The 26,439-nt window shown below is 39.3% G+C and overlaps 1 protein-coding gene across 1 annotated transcript in view; it reads right to left on the reverse strand.

The window, feature by feature from the left end:
- EEFSEC (eukaryotic elongation factor, selenocysteine-tRNA specific) overlaps positions 1-26,439 on the reverse strand; it is a 122,700-nt gene that overhangs the window by 27,590 nt on the left and 68,671 nt on the right. The window contains exon 6 of the mRNA XM_027729172.2: positions 16,383-16,539. Within this exon, the coding sequence (XP_027584973.1) occupies positions 16,383-16,539 (157 nt within the window). The remainder of the gene's footprint in view (positions 1-16,382; positions 16,540-26,439) is intronic.

Here is a 26,439-nt window from a genome sequence, read left to right on the forward strand (position 1 = left end):
CCAAATGAATTGGTCACTGTTAATTTGGCATTGGTTTGGAGATGGACAGCAGGCCAAGTGTAAAGAAGAAAGAAGAGTCTACTTTGGACTTTCAAGTGTCCCATTTTTGCCAACACCTAAAGTTTAAGGGAAAAATCAAGCAGAAGTAATGCAGACAAAAAATTCATAAAATTCATTTATGAAACTCTGTGTGAAGCCTGGAAACACCAGAGAGAAGAGTGATGTTGCTTCTCCCTCCTGACACACATTTTGTCCTTTCCTATTCCCCACCATCATCAAATCTAAAACTCCATACGAAGCTTGGCCAAAGGAAGCTTTGCATCTCCCACAATATCCAAAGGGAGGAATAACCACAGGCAGCAAAATCAAAATTGGATGGAAGATCAGAACAAGCAACGCAAAACTGTTTGCACCCAACCAGACTCTCACCACTCACATGCGGAATTGCTGCAACAATAATTAGGTCCAATCCAAAACAGTTTTCAGAAAAATCAACTTCCATTTGTTCACACTCATCCTTCTCTTCCTAAGCAGCACCATCCTAGGTGGTTTCTTCCATTTCTTTTTCAAGTAAAACACTTTTAGACTTAAAACCAATACAAGTCCAGCAAAGCAGAATAACCCAAACCTCTGTGTCAGAATAGAGCCACCCACTCGAGGCTGAGGGTCTGACACACACGCAATGGAGCACACACAGCTCCCAGGCTGGAGGTGCAGATGTGAGGCTGTGGCCAGCCCAGGGATGGTTGGCAAGGCAGATGTTTCCTGTCACCAGTGTCATGTTTGCGTTGTTACAGATTTTTATTTTTTTTAACGTATTGTGTTACTCCATCTATCTTAGTGAATTGTCCATCTTGTAAAATTCTAATTATATTATTTTCTTCTTGTTATCTGCATTATCTAAAATTATTTATACTATTATAACCTTCGTTTCAAACACTGGCTTATAAACATTGTTACAACAGTTATTAGGTTGGGATTTGCACACATACACACACAGAGATGAATAATTTACTTTACAACTGCTCTGAAATGCTGGAACACGATTTTGTTTCCCCAACATGCTTTTCTACCAAACAGGAAAAAAAAAAAAAAAAAAGACTAAATGGACAAGATTCAATCTGTTTTCCCTGGGATCTCAAAGTAGCAGTTTTCCTGAAGATGGTACAACATTGTCCTGTATTTGAAGCCTTGTTGGCCACTTCTTTCTGGGGGAGCGGAGCAGTTGCTGAGCCAGAGTTTGGCAGGAGTAAGTGCTCTGTTAGATTAAGTTTCAGCATAATGTTCTTGATAGGAATCGGAGCACCATCCCGAAAGTGCAGCGGGAGGGTAAAACGCCAGCCATCAAGATGGATGGTTTGTTTTTATTTTTATAGAGATTTTCTAAACCTCAACTTTCACCTCTTAGCCCCCTCCCCCTCCTGTTCTCAGTCACCTCCAATAGCCCATCTGTCCGCTTCATTTAATAGAAACCTATATTTCCTAGCTAATGGATGCATTTGGCTAAGAAGATAATCTCTGTGTTCGCTCCAGTTGCCACATTCCTGTTATCATATTAATACTGATTAAATACGAAACCCAACATTAAGTCAGACCCCACACGTTATTTAAAAGCGACAAGATGTTCGTATTTTGGCACTTTGAAAACTTTGAAAACTCAGTCAGCATGCAAGCAGCCTCCCACTCTGAACACCTTTCAGCTGGGATGCCACTCATATGGATCTGTACAGGACAGGATATTTTAGGAGCATCGTCCTACTTGTGACCACCACGTAAAGTTCAGGTTTCCTGAAAAGCTCTAGGACTGGCACAAACTGATCCCAAGAAAACAGTGACATGGCAGGTCAAGCAGCAGAACGCTGGGGGTTCCAAGACAGGAAAGATCAGTACAGAACTCTGCCCTCTTAGGAATCTCCAGTGGCAATTCACAGCCCATGTCTGTGCCTCAGTTTCCCCATCTGCGAGGATATTTCACAAGCCATGCTGTAGGTGTGCAGCCAGTTTACTAATTTCTGTTTGGGTCTGCCTGGTTACAGCCTGGAGGTGCTGCAGAAAAATGAAGTATGAATAGCCAGACATCAAATCAGCAAAAACTAATTCAACAAATTCTGGGATTTAAGCCAACTTCATAACATGTCACATTTTAAAAGCAGCCAGTCACACACGTGATAAAGCACACTTCTAACCCAGAGCAAAGTCATCCTCAAATTCCAGAACAACTCCACTTGTCAGAACTACACTGCAATAAGACCCAGATGAAACTGCACCATTAATTTCTCACTTCTCATGTGACCATCACCAGCCTTTGTGGAGGAGGAAAACTGGGATATAATAGCTAAGGAAGTGAACCTCATGAGATGCATGCTTTAACTCCCTGTATTGTTCAACATGGAATCATCACTAATTTTAAAATAAAAAATTAACATGGCTACTTATTTATTCAAGGTTTATTCTATTAAATTTAATGGACTACCACTGCCAACTGAATAGAAGCACAAACTAGTAGGACTTAACCTCAAAGTTCTGATGAAATTACTCATGTATGTCACTGATTTCTCAGAACTGCAATTCAGTAAGAGCCTGAGTTTTATGTTCTAGTCATCTTTGTGTGCAAATACCAAGTCTGAGAATGAAAGCGCAGCAGTTACACACTACACGTGCAAATTATTTATGAGTTTCTGAAGACAGACCCAGTGTTCCAACCGCTCTGATTACATCCACCTTTCCTAGAGACTCCTTACAAGCTGCACACTCTGCTCAGCCAGTACCTTTCCTAAAAGGCGATGCGACACCTCCTGAGCAACTTTGGAGCAGATGAGGTTATACCATGGTCAGGAAAGCTCCCCGGGGATGTCAAGAAGGCTAACCTAACCTTCTGAGATCCGTATAAACAAACAACTGAACATGGAGAGCCTTGAACCGAGGGACTGCTGTTTACCTAACCCCTGAACTGCAAAAGACATCAATCCCTGCCTTATTAAAGAAATGCATACGCTAGCCAGGCATGCCTGCTTGATCAGCTCTCTCCCATTCACAGCTTCTCCGGGGTCGGAGGAAGTTCCAACAGGCCCTGTTCCATAAATAAAATCCTTCTGGCTGGCGATAACTAAATTGTATTAAGACTGGCTCAGACAGCTTCAATTAGAAATAATCGGCAGGGGTGGACTGAAATACCCTCCATCAATTTGCTTACAGCTGGTCTTTTCCCCCTTTTCCTCCCCAGACCAAGTCTAACTACCTGGTTCAATGAAAGTACCAGTGAACCCATAACATGCTTCTACTTGTTATATGTGTAATCCATGTGTATGTGTGTCCTGACATAAAACCCAAATATCTAACATAAGAGTAAAAGCTTTAAATCAACAGGTCTTTAACAGAAAATTCCCAACCATAAGCAAGCAAAACCAGGAAACTTCAGAGTCTGAGTAACACATACCCTTCCCCCCTTCCATGTTTACAAGATTTCTCTCGCTTCTTAACCTCCCAAAAAGCAATCATTTGTGTATATTACAAATCCATCCTTTCTTTACGAAGATTAGAGAAAATAAGGTTATTCAACCAAACTCATTTGCAAAACTCTATAGCACAGTCTTCTTACAAGTATCAGTATTTATTAGAGCTCAAAATCTTACAGAAAAAAAGACATTTAAAATCTGTTGTTAATCTACCTATAATTTTTTCCAAATGTCAAATAAAACTAATTTTTTCCTATGCTTATAAGAAATAAGTTCTAAAAGAGAATCACTCCTGCTTTTGTTTCAGCATACATTTACTCTGAAACATAATCATTTATTAAAGAGTAAATACTAGTGAATTTCACAATGATCAACTGGACAGAAATAGTCAAGTTATTATATTTTTACAGACGTGAGAAATTAATTTGATTTTTCATAGGACTAAATTGCCAAATATTAGAAGTTACACATACTTTAGTATTTTCTTAAAAACTTTTATTTCTATTTGACCTTCATATGGCGTGGTCAATGGAAAAAGGTTCTTAAAAATACTCAACTTCTCTTAAAAGGAAGAGAGAAGCTCAACACAGCCTGGGTCAATAAACCCCAGCTTAAATTTCACTTCAAGCAAAAACCAAAAAAATTGCTGATAATTTACTTAATAAATCAATCCTGCTCTGAATGTGCACAATTTCAAGACAGAAAAATAAAACTCACAACTAAATCCAATTACATTATGTCCTCAAACTACTTACTTAAGATAATAACAAGAGAAACATAAAGAAAAACTAGGAGAAAAAGCCAGGGACTGGGGAAGCAGGCATCAATTTCCACATCAACTCCAGAGGGACTATAATCTTAGTACATCTTCTGAGGAGGTACTTGTGAGAACAGTGGATTGTAATGAGCCATGAAAAGAAAATTCCCAGTCCATGATACAGAGCCTGCTCTCATGTCAGCAGGAACTTGCATTCTTTAGCACATTTTCAGTCCTCGAAAACGTCTTCTTTCTCTCATGCCTGCAGTGTTAACCTGGCACACACTGCTTGGCACAGCCCATGTCACCACTGTGCTGGCTCGAAAAGATAATTCATTGCAATCATGAAGAAAACAAATGCATATTCTTCGTGCTGTATTCATATTTTAATACCAATCCTGATGAGCTGATAACTTCAGGAAGATGCAGGCAAACAGTCCCTTGCCTAACACACCATGGATCAACTGGTCAGACTAGGGAGAGAGGAGGTTGTTCTTTCATAGATGGAAAACTGAGAAGGTAAACAAATATATTCAGGAGCAAATACATACCTGGCAGCAAATCCATGTACTGGATTAAAATCCTCAGGTGCACAGCAAAAGGCTGCACCACACAATGTTCTTCATTTACATACAATGACACATTTGAGGGTGAAGCAATGTGAAGTAATCGAAGGGATGGCACAGGTCCATTTTCTCAGGTGAGGTTTATGTAGTTAATATATTTACCTAATAAAAAAATCTAAAAAGCATCTAAGGCTGCTCAGAGTTGCATGGGCAAGGACAGTTGGCAGAAGAAGGGGTTGCAGGAGTAAGAAAAGGCAAATGGCTAAATAAAGAGAGGGAATTGAGTGGGGAGGGGAGAATAGAGAGAGATGGGGTAAAACATAAGAAAAATTAAACTGGGTAATTCATAAGTTGCAACAGGAAAGAACAGGTTCTCCAAATTATCAAATTGCCTTCATTTCCTAATCTATAATAATTGATGAGACGGGGGGAATTGAGGGCTCAGAGGTTTAACAAAAATACTATTATGAAACATGTAGCACAAAAGCATGCAATATGCTATTCCTGTGACTGAAGTTACAACCTCAGGTATTACAGGAAAGACTTTTCTAAGCAGGATGATGGTATTCTCTACTTTACTTATAACTTTTATTCTAGGTACTAAGTACTTTTAAAAATATTTTCTGCAACTCTTTTTTTTTTTAAATGTAGTAATACTGTACCTACAGGCAGGAAATGCTTTTGTTGCTTATGTATAACGTTATACAAAATCATGTTACAGCAGAGCCCCCCCTATCAAAACAGGTCTATTGAAGCTCCAGTTATTTCCTATTCTTTATTAAACACTCAAATCCCTTTGTGAAAACACAAACCAAAGGCTGCTTTACACAAACTTCCTTGAAATCAATGCCCACTATCAAGAACAACTATTTTTTTTGTCCCCAAACTCAAAACATGGATCAGCCTCTCAAGGTTAACATCCTTGTCACACGACAGTTCTCATCCACTAAGCACTGGCCACTGTTGAGAGTCAATACTTCAAATAGCCTAGAATTTGCAAACCACAAAGCTCTATGCCTCCAGGAAGCCCCCATGGTGTATGTTTTTACTCAGACTTCAAAAAGCTATCAGAACAAACACTGGTGGAAAGGGAAGGTGAAAGGCCCAGGGGATGAACGATCAAAATCAAGTAAATGAGCACAAACAGTTTACAGAACGGGAGAGAAATTTCATTGCAAGAGGGCAATCTGAATGTGTGAGCAACCATTGTGGAGACTTAATAAGATGGAAGTTATATTAAAGGCTTAAAACCTAAGTATTTTCCACCCAAATACTGCAAAACCATGAGTGAGAACTGTAACATCCAAAACCAGTAGCATCCCGTTTCATGCACGAGAAAGCAGAAATAAAGATGAGAAAATAATTTCTTCTTTGGTATTGCATAAATAAACTACTGACCTGGGAACATGATCTAGACTACATGGTTTCCACCTCCTTGCTCTACATGAACAAGAGGACTCTTACAGAAAGCTGCCCACTACAAGTAGGACAGAGCGAGTTCGTCCTGAACAGGTCACCCCAAAATCCTTGCTCCACCTGTGCACAGAGTATTTCAGTCATCTCTCACCAAAAAAAGTAACCCTTCAAAGTAAAATTCCACCTTAAACACCTAAAAAAGAAGCAATTATAAATCAGGTAAGTCCCCTGCATGTTTTTTTGGAGAATTTAACAATCAGATCAAAACGTACCATGTTTGGGCAGTTCAGTCCCACACCTGAATCCACAAGGATCCTCTGAACCCCGCACATTTGGCTGTACTGACATCAACCAAGTCCTTAGCAAGAAAAATGACCTTTTCTTCTCAGAAGGACAATTCTCAACTGAGTAGCAGTAAAACAACAGAAATTTTTATGATTATCTATATTTTGTTACTCTTCAGAACAAACTGTACTTTGTCCCTTTAGTACTTTTTTCAAGGGACACGCTGAAGCATCCCAAACCTGCAGCGGCAAATATAGTAGAATTAAATTAAAAAAATAAAAAGATATTCCCATTTGTTCTAGGAGATACAAGGTAGTACTGAATTACTATCTTTTTGATGCTCTACAGTTGCTCAGCCAAACTCCATAGCACATAATAAAAACCACTGTTAGCTATATTCTTTCTCAAGAGAGAAATGTTTTCACACTTGAAATTACTGCAAGAGTGTATTGAATGTGCAAAATGAAACACCTAAAAAGAACAACAAAAAACCCAAACAAAAGGTAGCACATGCATCCTTGTGTGCAGGATGTGTGGTACACTAAATTTCTATAGTATTTCATGGAAGTAAGGGTGATGGTGTTGTTCCATGCCATGTTCTTCTAACCCAAATTGTTTGCAATTTCAGGAGCACAAACCCAGTGACATCAAAATTAAATGCAGAACTTGCTCTCTAAGGAACAGGATATTTGGGTTGTAGTGGTTGTAGCAATGCACCTCCACTTATAAAATGACAATGCAGCAGAAATTTTGAAACTTGAATATAGTTCTACTCTGCAATTGTGAGTTTATGGAACTTTACAACCATCAGGTATGCAAAACGGTAGGATTACTTTAACAGAGGAAATAAACTTGTCCATTTCCTCATTTTGAATATTTAGTTTTGCCACCCACCAACTTGTGATTTTTTGTTTGTTTTTCCCTTTTTCCTTACAAAAGGTAACCTTCAGTAAAGGAATCCCATTGAACAAAGGATTTCCTAAGCATGTGAGTCTTGCCTCATGATAGCCTGACAGGGCAGTTTACATAACGGGAGCACGGAGCCAGGAGGTATTAGATAATTTGGAAATGGTCACCAAGCAAGTTAGTGGTGACGTGGTGGCAAATATGAGCACAGAGCACAGCAGCCTCTTGGCCACATCCACTGCAGACATGTCCTGCCAGTGAGCTGGACTGTGCAATAGGGTCCAAGAGCTTACAGCTGCTGTTGTAATTATTCAAAATTCAGCAAAGTAACAGCCCTAAAATATGCAAGATGCTTCTTTTCTCCCAGGGAATGCAACTTTCCACAATAACTACATCCCCCCAAAATAACAAAGCCTGGATTAACTGGAAAGACTTATGACCACAAGAGACTCTACACAGAAGCAAGGTTATTATACACAGCAGCACTTCCAGCTCTCAGTTTTACCACAAATCTCTAGATAAGTGCACCTCTTTCGAAATCCCAGATCCTAAACACACGCAACCGAGTGCAAATCTCAGTTTGTTTAATTTATGTATCTAGCTCTTGTGGCTTAGAAGAATCTTATATATATATGACCTGAGTTTATCTAAGGAAAGAAACAATCTTTACAAACTTACTTTTTTTTTTTAATGAAAGGAAAATCATTCTTTGGGGGCTTACTATCATGAGTACTTTGGACAGCTGACTACCAATGTCACTGCCAACTGAAACAACAACTGTTCAGTTTCAAAATACTTGTAAAAACCCACAGTCATCCCCCAGCTCTCCCCACACTATCAGATCCACATTTTATCCTCAAATTAAGATAAACAAATTCTATTATAGCATCTTTCTATTTTGCAACAGGGATTTGAAATTTAACTTTAGGATAACCGGTAGAGCAATTGCTGTTCTTGGAGACAAAAAAGGAAACTTAATTAGAATGCACTTGGAGCAGACTATTTTGGCAGCCTAATTCCCAACAGCCTACATCTGCAGAGGGCAATTTCAGGCATAGAGCTAGACTGGATTTTCCCTTCAGCCCTTCCTCTTTCCAGAGCTCACAATACAACAACGCTAGAACATCCACAGGTCAGAAAAATCCCCTCTACCTTGCACACCCCTACAGCAGCCTGAAAATGTGGGTAGAAATATTTAAGGGCAAAAAAAGCTGGCACACAACTTCAGAGATCCAGAAAGACGGGCAGGGGGGACAGCAGCAGTAGCAAACTGGAATAAAGAACAGAAGTAAATGGAAGAGAGGTAAGAGCATTAGCAGAAACTTAAAGTGGAAGGATGCTTGATATAGACTGGAAGCTAATATTAAGAAAAGAGAATGTATATAAGTGATTAACAGGTTGTGGGTTGTTTGTTTTGTTGTATTTTTTCCCAAGTGGAAAGATTCTGTAGAAGTAAGGATACCCTATGGTCAAACAAAACCCATCTGCTGGAATTCTTTTTATTTTCTTAATAGGATTTTTTTTCCATAAATAGCACAAATAATTGATTTCATATTTACAGCAGGACTCCAGTGAAGTGCAAAAAAACAAAAAAAAAAGAATTAATTATGCAGTGAGGAGAAAAAAGAACTCAGTACAGGACAACAGGTCAATTACAAAGCATTACCCAAAGCCATCAAAGTTTTTTGTGTGTGCCAGTGTGGGGAATATGCAATCACTTAACTGGAACTGGTATCAGAACACATCTTACAATGGAAAGATCCTTAAGATATTCTATATTCTATTAAGATATTCTATATTCTAAAGTTTTAAATGCTTAACTTCACCACCATAATACTCCTGTCTTTTCAAAGTAATTTTCTTTATAGATTGAGGCAGCACCTACATCCTTACTGCTTTCCACACGCAAACAAAAAGTTCAGAAAAACATGCTCTACAGAGTAGAACAGAAATAACAAACTAAACAGGAACACAATAGCCAGCAAAGCCCAGAGTGAAAGCTCAGTTTGCTTTGAGGCTCAGCTCACACTTGTGCAAGTGTAAGGTGCTTTGCTACTCAGGGTAGCAAAAAGAGGTCAGTACACATTGTTCTTCACCACCATCAAAGGACTGGTTAGAGAGCAACAGGACTTCTTCCTGAAGGCCACTCGTAGCCCTGCCTTCAAAGGGTGTGTGATGGTCATTGGTGTAATGTGATGAGTAGGAATGAAACACTGACTACATTATATGGTGTAGAACCACCAATGGTCCTTCCATTGCATTAATGACACTTTCATGAAGCTCCTCTTGCACAAGAATAAAAAGGGTGTGCAGGAGTAAAATAAAAGGCTCCATTTAACTCTTTTCAATCACCCAGAAGATCACTGTGGTAGCCTACACTGTACCCAACACAAGGGCTTACACAGGAGTTGGACTTTTTTTTTCCCATAGAAGCACTCAAATGTTGCTACATCACCTGATACCTGATAATTCCCTAATCCACATCTGCTTGATCCCAGAAGAACAATCTGTTGGACAGACACTCCAGTGGAAACTTCAGCTCCAAAGAACAGTCTTAGCCTCTCCTGAGCACAGCATCTGCTGTAGTGTGCAATGACCATCTGCCTCTGAAACCGATCTTGCAATGAACACATCACCCCTCCAGAGCTCCAAGTTTACAGACTTCATCCTGCAATTCTGTCATTACAGTCAGGACCCGTGAATGAGGCAGACAGCCAGTTAATAAGTTAACACTTCCTTGACTTCTGTTTTCATTCAGAAGGAATATGCACAAATCTTGACTTTGATTCCACAAGAACACTCTAAGGTCAATAAATCTGGATATTCAGCTCCAAAGGTCAATATGGGCTTACAGGATGCCACCACTTAAAAGGTAGGGATTGATTCTTTCAGGCCAACCTTTTTGTGTAAATGCAGTACAAATTCCTAGTTCCTATGTGGTCACCAGGACTTCCACATCACTACCGTTTAATCTGCTCAAGAGGGGATCATAAAAGGAAGTGATGCCTCCCTGGCAACAATCCTCTTCCAGCCTCTGTCCATACAACACCAGCCAACTTTCACAAAAAGGAGAGAAGGAGATTTGTGCTTGAAGTGCCCCTCAAGGATTTTAGGTTTTGTTTGTTTTAGAGGGCTGGGGGAAAGAGACTGTGAAAGAACAAGCAGAGCTAATCTCCAGCTTTTAAATAAAACACAGCTACACAGATTTCTTCGCCCTTGGGCTTTTGTTTTTCCTCTTGACTGAAATCCTGCTCAGCCTCACCTGATACTGACAGGGATGGCAACCCACCAGACCCTTGCAGCCAACAATTTTTTACTTTCCTTTATTAAAACAGGAGCCAGGCTGGGAAAACAAGGACATTAAATGTGCCTAAATTTCATTTGGCCTAAGAGAAGATTATCCTATTCTAATGCAACACAAGCAAAGAATTCCAAATGTCAAGATCTCCCACAAAAAATATGCTGCTTAGTGACAGGATGTTTAATTATTCTCAGTGCAATGAAAAGGTTTAGACTGCCCCATTCCTGCTGATGTCAGTAAGGAGTGTCCTCCAAATTACAAAGTTGGGAATATGACATTTATCTACAGTCAACCATTTAAAGCTTGTCTCCTACAGTTGTTAAAAAAACCCCTCAAACCCCTAAAGTAATATTCCACAAATGCCAGCTACGTTGGTGTGTTGAGACCTACCTGAACAAAGTGAGATATGTCTTGAATAATAACAAAAAAATCAAATATAAAAAAAAAAATCAATTAAGATAGTTCTTAAGGGGAAAGTTAGAGAAGTCAATGTGATACACAAATTATTTTACTGTTGCATTTTTCTATCTTTGCATAACTTTCATCTCCCTCATGCTATTTAACCTCTAGTTGACCTGCTTGCTTAAGTGAAGTGCTGAAAAATACTTAAAAAAATTTGAATCCTACTTTTAAATTCTCAGTTTTTACCTGGAACTGAAATTATGCTGAGCAGTGCTGTTCACATACATCTCTTACATCAAGGCTTTCCCACTATGTCATTAACTAATTTGCAAGCCAGTGTGGGATCTCATCCAATGAAAAGTGGCAAAACATAAAAACACCAAGGATGCGCCACTTCCACAATACCCCAAGAAAAAACCCACACATTCAGCATTTCCAGCCTTAATTTCACACTTAAGAATATGAAGGATTCTCAAGAATAAGGCTTGATTGCTTAATTCTTACCACTTTATGTCATCTTATACAGCACACTGTGTCCTGAGTTAGGGAGCACATCCGTGCTATTACTTCAGAACAGGTTTTTAAGGCACATTCAATCACTCTACCATGACAAGCAGGGGAAAGAGTGAGACACTGGTCCTCTCATATACAAGAAACACACATAAATGCAAGGCAAAAAGCTACAGGCAACAAAAGACACAAAGGTCACAAACAAGTTCATCTTTGCCTGTTCTAAGAAACTTAAAACTACTGTTATCCTGTATGGGTAAAAAGAACAGCAAAGCCAAAAAGTTTGTCTTCCAATATTCTCATTTGTATCTCTTCTTATGAAAAGTATGTCCTTTATTATATTTAAATTTCCTCAATTGAGAAATGTGTTCAGCTCTTACGAGTGTTAGATATGCACTGCTTCTTTCGCATTAAGAAATAAGGTAGCTTTTAACTCTAGTCATGTATAACAATTTTTAGTCAAAAAGAGGAGAATTGCAGTCAAACACACTGCAGTGCCTCAGAAAGGATGAACACTTCACTAGACAGTAAAGACACAGGAAAGTGAACTGTGCCTGACATATCACATATGCTCCAATCAGATTTAAAAAGTTGCCACATTTTACAATAATCAAGCACAAGACAAATGCAATGTGCCCAAACCAATGAAATGGGCACATCTAGAGTCAATCTTTCAAAAGATGTCATGACGCACCTCAACAGATCATGATTTTACAAACCAAGCAGAGTTTTACAGGGTCAATTCTTGGGTGAGAGACAGTTACACAAAATCTACAATGAGCACTAAGTTATTCAAATGATTCACTGAACTTTCCTCTGAGTTTCTTATCAACTGGCATGACATTCCTTGGTGCAAGGTATGTTGAAACAAGCATTTTCCAAATCCTGTCACTGTTAGCTTTTATCTTCTTTAGAATAAGACACTTAAACATACAGTTCCTGCCTCTCCAAACTTGTTCTTGAACAATACTTTTCACTCGCTTACCTTATGCAGTGTTCCATTTACAACTAAAGCAGCTGCCACGTATCACCCGCCTCGGCCAAGAGCACTCCATCAGTAGCTCCCTCCCTCATCCACACACACACCAGCACAACTTTAAAAGCAGTGTATTTTAAATTGCCTTTCAAATCCTGTTTGTTTTTTAAGCGGCTTGTTAAATTAGGTAAAACTCTTGTGACTTAGAGATTATGTCCTCCTTTTTATGCATTTGATCAACAACAAGTCTAGAAAAGAAGCATCATCCTGTCAATTAACAGGCCTTGAAACTCTGTCCTCAGTTAAAGCACGAACAACTTCACAACCAAGTCCTACAGAATAGCAGGTCTGCCAGTAAATACTTAAAGAAAACCCACAAAACTAGATGCTGCTGTAAACATTCTAGAAAGTAGGTTATATCTTGACCTTCAAGCAATAAAAGCATGCTTGGACACAGAACTAGAACTGAGATGAAAGTACATGGTTCTTCCACTCACCACACTGCTGCCTGCCTGTTTTAACCTGACACGAGCACTTAGCAAACATCCAGGCAAACTGCACACGACTGTTCTCAACATGGAATACATCATCTTCCTGTGCAAAGATGATTTGGCAGAGCAAGAAATCTCTGCTAAATAACATCTCTCAATACTCAAGCTACACTTTGCTTTATTTCATGCTATTAGCTTTGCTTCCACCTCCTTGGACCACCCTAAGGGATTCTTCTCTGTTATGTTCTTCAAATACTTGCAGATAATCATATCTCCCACTTAGACAACATTTAGCCAAGCTTCAAGCATTTCTTTTCATCTTCTTTCCCTCATAAATCAATCCCTTCAGTCTCTCCAGCATTCTTGCTGCTCTTCCCTGAATTTCTTCCAAACTACTGACATCTTTCAGCAACTAAAGAACTTCCAATTGCATGCTGTACTCTAGATGTGTTTTTTTGTACTCTAAAGAAAGATAATTAAGCCTTTTCAGGAAATATTAATGCTCCAAGCCTGGAGTAAATCTAAATCAGAGATTACATTATTTTGTTTTTTTCCAGAATGGATAGTAATTATCCCCATTTCACAGAGCAGACGAGCAGAGAGAAATATCTGACTTATTGCTGCACACAAGCAGTGCCAGAATAAGAAACAGATCCACGTTCTGCCATTCCCAGTCGTGGTCTGCCAAGTTTCAGCCCACAGACGACGTAAGACAACGTTCCCAGGCTGTGATCTACAGGCAAACACAAGTCATTTCCAAGTGAGTCTGGAACAAGACTTGGGGAGCCCAACACTTGCTCACGTGAATGGGCACGGTGCTGGAGGCTGTTGACACCAGTGGGATCATGACACACCCTACAACCTGCCATGGTCTGTAATTACCTTCAGTAGTCAGGACACAAAGCTCTGATATATCTACTTGATTTTTATTGCTATGCAGAGGTTTGTTTCTAAAACCAGGCGTCAGTTATAATCAGGTTAAGTACCCAAACCAGCAACTCAATTCCAGAGGTTAAGACTGGTTTTAAATGAGAGGACTGACTGCCAGGCTGAGGCAGTACAAAGCAGTTTTCAACTTGGGCATTTCCTTCCCTCCCAACTCCCAGATACATTTGTGAAGGAATCATGGAGAAATAACTTCAGAAAAATTAAAAAGAGATCTTCACAAAAAAAATCTGTAAGAGAACGTATGAAGGAAAGCAAGGATGAAGAATGGGGGAAAGGGAGAAAAAAGCCTGAGCAGTTAAATTTAAAAAATAAAGCAAAAACACCAAAACCCCACAAACAGGATGCAGACACATTAAAAAAGCAACACTGATCTAACAAAGGAATGTGAACTGCAGTTGACTTAAACAGCATCACAGCAATAGCCCTCCCCCTACACACAGATCTCTGCAACTCTTAAAGACATGGGGTTTTAGGCTCTTCCAAATTCTGTGTTTCTTTCCCATTGCTTGATACTCTTAGCTTAAGCTAATTTAATTTACTGCCTTTTCTTTCCAGACAACAAGACTACCCAAGTTTGACCCAGACTAAAGCAAAGCAAACTAAGTTGTATTATTCTGCCTACTTTAGAGAGGTATTAAATTCTAACATTCTGGTACATATTCTTCTCACTGAAAGAACAAACTATAAAAGGCCCTCTGTTTCAAGGTCTCCTGTTAAGCATCTGAAGAGTGTAACCAAGATTAGATAATGAACACCTCTGTGAAAGGTATCATTTCTTCCCACAAACTCAATCTACAGAGCTAAATGCCATTCTCTAAGTCTATATACAGTTTTCTTAATGTAACTGATGGTTCACAATTACAGTTCCTGCTTACATCCTCAATAGTGGCAAAGACTACTTATGAGGCTTCTCCCTGTTCCAGGAAGAACCATTTCCTCCATCCAAAATGTGGAAATGGCAATGTAAATGCCATCCTCCTGTTCTTCTCTTTCATCAAACTTTTGTGGCCAGAAGAGAAAAACTATGAAGAACATTACATTTTTAAGCAAGATATTATCTTAATTTTCAGCATTAAGGTCATTTACAAATAATTTCACCACCTACCTAAAGGTACCTATCTCAGTGAACCCTTACAAGCATTTTTATGCTAGAAAACTAAAACCATACATGTATCTGGTTAGGGTTACTTTAAATATTATTCTTTAAATATGCACTGTGCTGACTAATTATGGTCTCAGACCTATTTGCAAAGTCTAGCATTTGGTGACAAAACTGGAATTACAGCTAGGATAGAATACAGATTTTTTTTGTCTGGTCAGAAATTCTTATCTTGTAATAGGAAAAAGAAAGGAAATTTGCAGAGGGTCAAAATTAGTGCAGTTGCATCATGCCCCAAGTTAAATGGAAAAACAGTCCCTCTTCAGCAGGGAATCAGGAAACTTTACCTTTCTCTGTAGATCAATTGCTATGAGATTGTTTGCTGTCATAGAATATTAGGACTTTTTTCTTCCACTTGTATAATAGAAGTAATCTCACTCATCTCTCTAAAGAGGGCAGGGAATTAACTAGTGACAAATAGGCTGAAGACACTACAGAAATACAAAAAGTACTCCCAGTATCGTTAAAATCTTATCCCACAATCTGAGTAAAACGCAGCACCTATTATTGCCTTTTGAAAAGGCTCAGAACTACTCTCCTGTCTCAAAAGAAGGAGGAAAAAGCCCAGTAATGACACTTATAAACTCTAGCACCCATCAGTTCCCATGCTCTAACCTAAGGAGGAATAAATCCTTCCTGTAATTCACCAAGGATGAAAAATACAGTCATATCATAAAACCAGGAGACACAAGCAATAAAAAAACCTCTCAAGATGTCCAAAAAGCCATTTATCAAGTAGTTTTTGCTTGAGGCAAGTTAGGTAATAACATGCAGAACAGAGTCAATTTAAGGAACTCACATCCAATATACTATATTTAATAAGTAGCTACAGGTAAAAATGATTGCAGGTTTGCTTTCCTTTATTTGTTCAGAGGGCTCTGGTGCAAATCATATATACATTAAGAGAGGAGAGATTACCACAAACCTTCCTGGGCACAGCATGATTTCTGTGTTACTGCCACTTAACGAGAAGTCATTCTGAGACCCGAGTTTGTTGACTCAGGAGATGTGGCTTCAGGCCATTCAGCCTCACAATATAAGTCACAGTCACCATCATTCAATTAGAAGAGGTACCACCAGATCAGTGGTCCAACTGGGTATGAGCAGATTTCAAAACTTCAGGAGACTACTGGTAACACTTAGACTTGCAATATGGAAAGATCATCTACACTCAACATGGATTTGTATTTGTTAACTGATAAGCACCTACCTGGAATTCGGATTTTAAATTTACCACTTTGTCCAAACCCACCATCTATTATTCCATCTTCTCCTGTAGATAGTTTCACTTTCAGACCCACAAAAATTTGGATGTTTGTTTCCTTTTTAAACAACGAACGACCAATCACACTGTAGTCATCCATCACCTGCAAAAGAAATAGGGATTAATGAGTCTACAATCTAAAGTAACAAGAAATTATTTGTGATACACTCTGAGTTTGGTGACTTCTACCACCCTTTAAAAACCATTTACCCCCAAATGAACAAAACCCTAGACAAGTCATCTAAACTGTTGAGTTTAAGGCAATTTGTGTATAAAAGCATAGATGCTTGTACAAAGTAACATATTCCTACTTTTACCTCTCTTCTCAAAACACAGGAAGAACAAAATAAGCTGTAAAGATCAGTTAATTAAAATCTTTCTTTTGCTTTGAAACCTTTCCATGAAAGTCACTTAAGTACCTATGCTCACAAAAAGTTTATTCCATTACTTATCCTACAGCTAAGAACATTATCACCTGCATGAACATTCTTTCTCTCAGCTCCAGATCTGCACTCCAACAGCTACACTTCCAAAGAAATGACAGTTTCTAAATAGAGCCTTTTAAATATTCACCTTTACATACATATTGATTTGTTAAACTAAAAGCCTTATGACCATTGTATCCAATTTTAATTTCAAGGTTTGTAACCCAGTGGGAAGAACCATTCCAAGTTGAATTCTTAATTAAGCTATCAGGAACAAGAGGCAGCAATGTTGGTGGGTAAGGCAAGATAAACAACCCTCCCTTAGGCATTACAAAGTATAAGGTGCAGTCAAGTGAGCCTAATCCTGTAGGTGTGAATATCCTTGTATACCTAAAGCCTGGAGTTACTCTACCTTGTAGACACGGAAAGAACATTTATTTATCGGAAGAAATATGGGGATATTACTTAAATCTTTCCAAGATTATTTTCTGTGGCAGAAGTTGCAACTCTTCTTCATATCTTAGGAGCCATTTTTAGCTACACCTAAGGGGTTCAAAGACCAAAGTGACTTAGAACAGTGAAGAACTATAACCAGTTTTGAACGTTCCCCTTTATTCAGTTTACACAGTGACTCACAGTATTGCTGGTTTATTAAGCAACTATCCTTCCCTGAAGCCTCCTCCATAAACTGTAATGCATATACAGACTCAAATCCCTATGATTGCTGTTATTTTGTTACATATATACACCTCTATTTTAATGCCAATCTCAGCAGGGTAGTAAACCTAGCATCAGAAATTTAATTTTTGTTTTATTTCAAACAGAGCTTACTAGCTCAGCTATAAACAGCCTTGAAAGGGCTGCACAGTATTGCAGAGCACTGGCAGGACCTCTCCCTATCCAGATCACATCCAGGATGAGAAATATCCAGAGCCCCTCTTTCTTCTTTCATGTGGAGGTGACAAAAGGACAGGCAGCGCCGCTCCCAGGTGGGCACAGTCAAACCTGCAGGCAACAGCACTCAGACGTCTCAACAACATTCCCTGCTCAAACATCCACTCCTCATCTTTTCCCAAAAGGCCACATTTGTATTTTTTTTATCATGTCTGTCCTCTCCTATTGCTTCGAAATAGCTGGTGAACCATTAATGGCAGTATCACTGCTTGGCAACCTCTGGCTTAAATTTAAAACTGAATAATGTCTTTTACTAAAGCCCCTGATAATAGGTGGCAGTAGAGGTGGAAGATAAGCTTTCAGGCACACTCGCCTTTCTTTCAGTCTGAAACAGAAGACTAGCATAAAAAGAAGCTGTTAATTCCAACCTGAAGAAGCACTTACATTCTCTAAACCTTCTTCCTTTTTTCCAGTTGCATTAGCTAGAGAAATAAAAATATTACTTCTTCCTATAAACCTTTTATTCCTAAAACAAGAATTTCGAAACTCCATCCCTATTCTCCACTACCAGCCATGTGCTTCTTTCTGCTGTGTTTGAAACACAGATGGTTTCTTATGCTCCACCGAGGATCTTCCATATAACTATGATTTTTGTAGTTATCTCTCAAAATGGCACAGGAAACCAACTTTAAAGGCCACATAAAGATCTTTTATTTTTCCAAGAGCACTTCAAAGTTATCTTTAACTTAATTAAAAATGGAATTACAGGGTGAGCAATCATAGTAGACTAGAACAGTTCAGTTTAGAGCCTCCCCAGCAAGGAGGAGGCTCCCCAGCAACTCAAATGATTTCTGTGAACAAGTGTCACAGGCATCACGGACCTTTGAGTAAAACAGTAATGATAACCTATAATTGCTGATTAGAACAGCAACAGAATCTATTACCATTTAGTTATGCCACACTCTCTTAAAACCTTTGATTTAAAAAAACCCCTTATCTTTTATAAGGAAATGGGCTTTTTAGGATCTTGCTCTTGTACATTCAGTTTAGGAAACAGACCATGGGCTCCAGCTGCACTGCTCTTTTCACTTTAATGGTCAACTCATTAAAACAAAAAACCCTCCTTTAAGTGGTCAATATGTTCTGCTGGTATCATCACGATTCCTTGGACACCTCTATAGGCCATTAGAAACAAAACTGCTTTAGTGGTGCTGAGAAAATAAGTGATCAGTGACTTGCCTGAGTGGCTGTTTGGAATAAAACCTCTATGACCCAAAGTCTCAGTCTCATGCACTGAATACTGTACACCCCATCTTATGTTGTCCATCACCTCCAGTTATCCTATCATCAATTTATCCCTGACAAAGACTAAATAACATGAGAACGCCTGCTGTAACAGGAACTAAGATAACTTGATCAGTCTCTGCACGAAAATAAATGAGTGTTGGAGAGAATTACTATGAAGGAAAGCTCATTTTCTCAACTTTAAGATTATGTTGGAAAAATTTAAAAAAATTAATTTTTTAGTCTAACCCTGCTTTGTAAAAAGGCAGAGAAATGCATGTTGTTCTCTCCAACTGAAATGCCACACTTCCAATTACTTTACCAGCAATTTACCTCCGATCGTGGGATTTTAAGTTAATCCCCTTTGAGTTCTCAGAACATCTACAACGCCAATCATTTGGCCTATTAGCTGAACAGCCTTTTGGGAGAGCTTTCTGATTTTCTCTCTCTTTTTTTTTTTTGGTATAAAATATTATGAACTTACAAAGCCAAACACCACGAAGACAGTAAGGGATACGCAGTCTGCTCTGAAGCAGCAGCAAGGGGCCTAGCAACGAGGGCAGACTAATTTTATTAACTTCAGGGAAACTTCAAAAAGCTTTAGGGCTTTAATGCCAGACAGAGACGACCCCAAAAGTCAGTTTAAGTGCTGCATAAACAAAGGATTAGGGCAAGAAAAAGCTGAAGGCTCCTTGCATTTCTTGTTTATATTGTCATATGACCTAGTAGGAGTGGGAGAGGGCTGCCTCTCTGACTTTAATCCCCCATGGTGTACAGTGGCGTTTCAGTTCACTGACCTACATTACGATAATATTTTTTTAAATTTATGGGCAGAGGTGCAGCATCAAACTCACTTAAGGACTTTAAAAAAAGAAAAGGGGCGGGAAGGGAAAAATACCCAGAAGAGAAATTTTCTGGCTGGTATAGTCTCCCCCTCTCACTTAGGTTAGATCAGCAGCTTAGAGAGGGATTTCAAGTTCAAAGGGAACGTCTCTGTTACTCTTGTTTTATGGCTTAGACCAGAGGACACAATAGCATTGAGTTTATGAAATATCCCTTCCCACTTGGCTTTTGTGTTTGCACAAAAAAAGTAAACAGGGTTTTATAACCATAGGTGAAGTATGTGCATCTCTGGCACATAACCCTTGTGCTAACACCAAGAAGTTCACAGTAAAAAAAATAACCAACTCTCACTCCCCATCTCAGCACTGCTTACCCGACCATATACTTTTTGCAAAACCCCAGTTCATGTTACATGTGTTGGCATTCAGTGCAAACCATAGTATAATTCCAAGGAAAAACAATTTTGTGATTACCCTTTGAGCAGGACAGCAAGTTATACTGTCCAGACTGTTAAACCACCCTCCTGTTTAAGATAACTTAAAAATGAGTGTCATCTGAACACCCTCTCAAACAATCCATCACACATTTCAAGAGCAAATAACTCCCATCTCTTAAAAACATCTATAGGGGAAAAAGAAAAAAAGCATATCAGAATAGAAACGCACAGGAGGAAACAAAGTGGTGCCAGAATGAGATGGAAATAAGGAAAGGTTTGAGACAGAGAAAGCAGAAGCATGGAATATTAAATAGTAAAAAAGACACACAGAGAAAGAAAACCTTTTCTGATTTAATAAAAAATTATATGGGTTTAAAAAGAAATAACTTCTTAAAGAAAGATGGAAACAAGCCTAAGGATTATTCTCAGCAAACTGATAAATGGTCCACTGAAACCAAAACAGAAGAACAACAGGAGAAGAAAAAGAACAAAAAGAATCTATGACTAACACTGAAAATACAAAGTATTTTTATTACTTTTTTGTACCTTAGAAAAAGTACACTTGAGACATCTTCATCATGATCAGTGACAGCTCATTTATTTCTAGAAAACAGTTTCAAGCACTTTCCATTTCTGTGTCAGAAATGAGAATATTTTGGAGACTGCAAATTCTTGTTCTTTTTAAAAACAGTTTCATGCGTTGAGAAGACGACGGCACATGAGGCCATAAAAAGGGTGAAGGAGAAAGAAACTCAGAGGATTTCACCAACGATCAAGCTTCCAGCTTTTTTGACTATACAAAGACTTGTAGCTTATAGATGGTTACTGAGAATCAGGTGAACAACTTGGTACAAAGAAAGAATGACTTGGTCAGCCACAGCTTTTCCTCAAGGGCTTCCTTACAGCAGCACGAAGACCCTTCTTTCTGCACTTCCCTCCAGCACTAGAAGCTTTTGCCTGTTTGCTGGGCTCCAAAGACCTTTCTCACTGTCCTCTAAGCAAACAATAAACTTCTGCCTCTGAACATCCATCCATGAGCAAGGAATGGAAATGAAATGTCTTCATGTCTCATTACTGCTGTTCTACTAGAGCAAGAAGCCATCACAAACATCTCTTCATAGCCTTAACTTGGTTTTCAGATGTCTGTCCCACCTCTCCCCAGCCTACCTTCCTTGTATCCAACAAACATTTTCCTTTCTCTGCCTTTCTGAATAAGGGGACAATTGCACCTGAGAGTACCTAACAAGCAGCTATAAAATGCTCTTCTCTTTGCTGAGCATCCTGCTATCACTATAGTCTTGTAAACCCAGTACATCGCAGAAAAGAAGTCATGAATACTGATTCAGGACAATGAGTGAGAAGTGCACGACTAGACTGCTTTAGGTTTTAAAAGCTCTGTACCTACCAATCAGCATTCTTCAGGCATGCACAGGGTACCAAGATGGCACTAACTTCATTATACACCTTCATAGTGCAAGTTTCCTTCACCTCTATTTAAAATTTAGAAGGTTTGAATTAAAAAAAACAAACATAAGCACTAAATTCCTGACACTGTCTGAATGAACATAATAATTTTACCAAGTGAGAAGAGACTGGTTGATGTCATGATTTTATTTTTTATTAATCTATGCTGCCTTCTCTTGATGTAGGAAAAGCAACATCAACAGATATGGAAGAGAGTAGACTAAAGGACTCTTACTACACCATCCATCTCCAGACCAGCCAGCCCTGGCTTGCTACACAGATTAAAAACACTGTGATGATTACTATTCAAGAAAAATAAAACAAGACACAGGCTGTTCTGTAGACAAGATGATCTGTAGATGCAGAGGTCTTGACCTGGCCTCAGAAACAGGACACAGAGAGGACTGCCAAGCTGAAGAGAACTCTGAACAGCCAGGAGGACTCTGGTGGATCTCTAGGACTTAAGAGCACACAGGCACTTTCTTAACTATTTTAAAATATTTTAACTGTGGTGATCTCAGGTTCTGAGATCCTAAAACATCCAAAAGGAAACATCAGTGGGACCCGGCAAATTTAATTTGGAACAGTGCATAGACCTGGCACACAGCAGGAGGTCAAGTATAGCAACAGTAAATTAATTTGTTTCTAAAGGAAACTGCCCACAAATAGCTCGGGGAGGGCAGGGGGGAACAAAGAGCAGAGGCTTACAAAACCCTCACTGGAAATTAAGCAGGCAACAAGGACAGGACAGGCCTGGAAAGAGCTACCTGAGGCAACTGATGCTGAGGGAGAGGAGAGAGCTGACTGACTCTGGACACAGACCCGCATTCCCTTCTGAAAACGTCACATGGACATACGAACACCTCAAGTCCGTCCCCTCCCCTAATGATCTCTATCCCCAGGGTGTGGATCTGCTGCCCAAACCCACCATCTCTTTTAGGTAACAGTTTCCTTCTGCCATTTGGCAACAAAGTTTGTGGAAGGAAGCAATACAAGCCTGTGCTACACAGCTGAATATTTGTGACTCAAACCCACTGAGGGTGTACAGTAGAGGGATGGCTACAGTTCAGCAGTATGGAGGTTTACTTTATCTTTTTACTTTAAAAATGCCTAGGAAATTACATTTATATAAAACCTAAGTTATTTAAGTTGCAGAACTGGGCACTTAAGAAGTTAAGAAATGCCAGATGTCCATACAACCTTATTCCTGTCCCTCTTTGATATGCCCCACGATATACTCTTTACATGCAAAAAAATTTCAGAGGAACCCTGCCTTATTAAGTGCACAGGGTAGAGGCACAGGGGAACAGAATTAATGTTGCATAGGCAACTGTAAATCTGGTATTTCCTAACTTTCAAGTTCTTGATTTTGCAGCCTAAGTAACATTCTTAATTTATTTTTGTATCCAATAAATAAAATGGTGTATTGCTTGCCTTGCTGACAAACTGATTCCCCCACAGGTGACTCTTACACAACCTCAGAAAAATCAAGACCAGCTGTCCACACGCTTGCAAGACCCAAAAGCATGTCTGCATTTTAAATTTAATAATATAAATAATAACCATAGGTGTTACTCAAACCTTGCAAAATTCTACTATCCAGTCATTGGCACAAGCCATTCTTTTACTGGTTAGTGAACAAAACACTAATTTTTTCATATGGGGAGCAAGCAGGTTCTCTGATTTAGTTGGTACACTTACGACAAATTTATTGTACTGTGCTAATCCATATGCTGTGCCAGTCAGCGAACATCACCATTCTTTTCTCAGCACTGTTCAACAGAAATAGTATTTCTGTTTAATGAGCAGACAGTTCTCCCTTCCCCCTTTCCCCACTAAGCTTCTCAAACTCTTTTACTCAAAAACTAAACAAGAGCCAATAAATAAATGCATCTTTTATATTCCTATTTTACAGTGCATTTTAACTAGTGAATGTGCTCTGCACTTTTATTCACCTGATTGCCTTCATCTCTGTATTATTACTGTATTTAGCATACCATCAGCAGCCAAGCAGAACCAAACAAACTCATGTTCAGACTTCAAAGCAGGAAAAATATTAATTGTGGCGTCTGCGTGTTTACAGTAGATGATGGAGTGACATCCACCACTTCTCCCAGCAAGAGTCACAGAAGGTTCTGCAGACAGCCCAGGTCATTGCCTGTGCCTGCAGGCTGCACTCACTCAGATTTCACAGTTTGGCCTTGTTCCTCACTTTGTGCCCGGATCAGTCTGCACACCATGGCAGTCACCCAGAAAGCATCTTTACCTGGTTGATGCAGAGTTTTACTTGTTATCCTGCTGGAACTGCACTGTCACTGTAAGGAAACAGCAGATGCAACAGTAGTCCTAGTAAGCTAATGAAGCCTTCTTTCTTAGAAATAAGTTAGATGGAAGAATCTAACTATCCCAGCAGGTAATATTTAATTCCTTTTATTCCTAGCAGCACTGCAACCATGTAACAGAAAACTCAAGGAACAGTATTTCTGTGGCAAATATTTTAAATACAGTGTATAGGCACAACTCTGTGAAACAAACTCTGGTGTTACTCATATCTGGAAAGGATTCAGTGAAAAAAGTACCAGTGTTGCTTATAAACAATCCACTACTCGGAATCTTTCCAGACAGGAATACTTTGGCACTTTCATACTAACTTACTGCCTCCCCAAGCAATGGCAGCTTCCCCAGAAGTCGGGTCCCATTCCTTTATGAACCACATCTTATGTTCCTATTCACTCATATGCAAGTTCATTGTTCCTCCTTTGTACCCTCCTTCAGCAATCTGGTTAAGTGTGTGGCTGAGCTACTACAAACTTGACATGTGCTCAGTAACTAAATCCTGGTGTTTTCATTCATAAAAAAACATAAGGAATTAAAATACAAAATATGGCTCATAATTGTTTTTCACAACTGCTGCTTCTGAAAATGTCTAGCTCCCCAAGAGACAGTGTAAGTCATTGCTGGTCATCAACAACCTTAATAGTATTTTCTCAAACTTCCTGCAGTTGCTTACTAGCACTCCACAATATCTCATCCTTCTTCTGAAAGGCCAGAAAGATCTGTGAAGGTGACAAAGACCTTTCATTTGACCACTCAGGTAATGCACTTGCTCTAACAAAGCTCTTCCTATCCCACTAAGAAGAGAAAAATCCTAACACTTTCAAAAGATGCTGAAAGATAAGCTTTCTGTCTTCCATTCAAGCTTCAGAAGAGATGTCCTGATAAAGATCTTGATAACTTACCCTGCTTTCACATCTCGCTCCTGCAACAATACATTTCTCCTTGGGGACACTTAGATCACACCAATATTCAAACAATTAGTAACATGCTGTTATTAAGCAATAAGTGATTCTTCCATCCCCCTAGAAACTAAGCCTGCTGGCTACGTGATGGCCTCAAGTCCCCACGAGAATGAGTTCAACAAGAAAACTTACTGCTCAGCAATGCACAAAACCTGAGAACAGAATGGCTATGAACAAAACCAGGACGTCCCACAGCTGTGACACATGAAAGGAAACTGCTGAAGAAACAAGTGCAACATCATTACCTTCAAGTAAAGCCTAAGAGCAGGGCAAATAACGAGAGATACATTGAAAACTTTGAAAGAGAAAATTAATGTCAGAGAAATACAAAGAAAGCATCTTTAGGAAGAACAAGCCCATTCTGCTAGGAAAACATTCTGCTATGCTTAAAATGGGAAACCATCACAGGCAACACATGTATATTTTTCACTACGCAAGCTTGAAAATGCAGAAGGTGCAGCTCACACTATGCAAGCAAGGCAGAGACTTTTCCTTCTCCTTTTGTTTCTGCCAAAGAACTACTGATTTACGATTACCCTTGACAATAGGACCCTGTGGCAACCATCCTAAGATAAATCCCGCTTGTGCAAACACTTTCAAAACAGTCAGAATATCTGAGTCATGCAGGAAAGTATGATGCACTTCTACAGTTCACCTTTCAGTTGAAACTCTCTGCACTAAACCTGCATGTCCGTGGAAGCCAAAGAGCAAATAACGTGACAAATATAAAGGATTTATCCCAGGAACTGAGTAACTGCTTCATGAGTCAAACTGGAATTAGTCTGCAATGCTGCATAGAGGTTAAATTCAGAGAGGCAGGTATTTCAGAGATGGTACTAGGGTTAATGCAAGTCTCTTTGCCCACAGAATTGTGAAGAGCTGAATGGTGAGCAGGTTGTCTCCAAAAGCACAAGATGAAGGACAACAGTTGCTGTTTATCTTCATAATTCGCTTGTCTCCAACTTCAGAAGCTGCTGACCTGTCACAATTCAGCAAGCCCACATCCACAGCCAGCTCTGTATGCCAAATCAGAGGGACAAACCTCTTTCACAGCATCTCATCTGCCCTTTTTTCACCAAGATTCCCACATCACACTCCTTAAGACCACACTGGTGTTCACAATAGCACTCTCAGCCGCCTTTTACCTTTTTATCAGGACAAGCCACTTGTTGTCAGCCTAGCTTTTTCCTATTGAAAGTAAATTTGTCAGGCAGCCAAGGGTTTGCAAAAATAAAGTGTCCAGAGGGCGACAGTCTCTGCCTCCACATAACCACACCAGAAAGATGCTCTTGACAGAAACTTCCTTCCACTGAACTTCTCCCCTCTCTCAAGTCCTCTCTGCAAGAGCAAACTGGACT

The sequence above is a fragment of the Pipra filicauda genome, unplaced genomic scaffold (genome assembly GCF_003945595.2).
Source record: "Pipra filicauda isolate LSUMZ 115617 unplaced genomic scaffold, ASM394559v2 scaffold165_size2600900_pilon, whole genome shotgun sequence".
Classification (NCBI taxonomy): Eukaryota; Metazoa; Chordata; class Aves; order Passeriformes; family Pipridae; genus Pipra; species Pipra filicauda.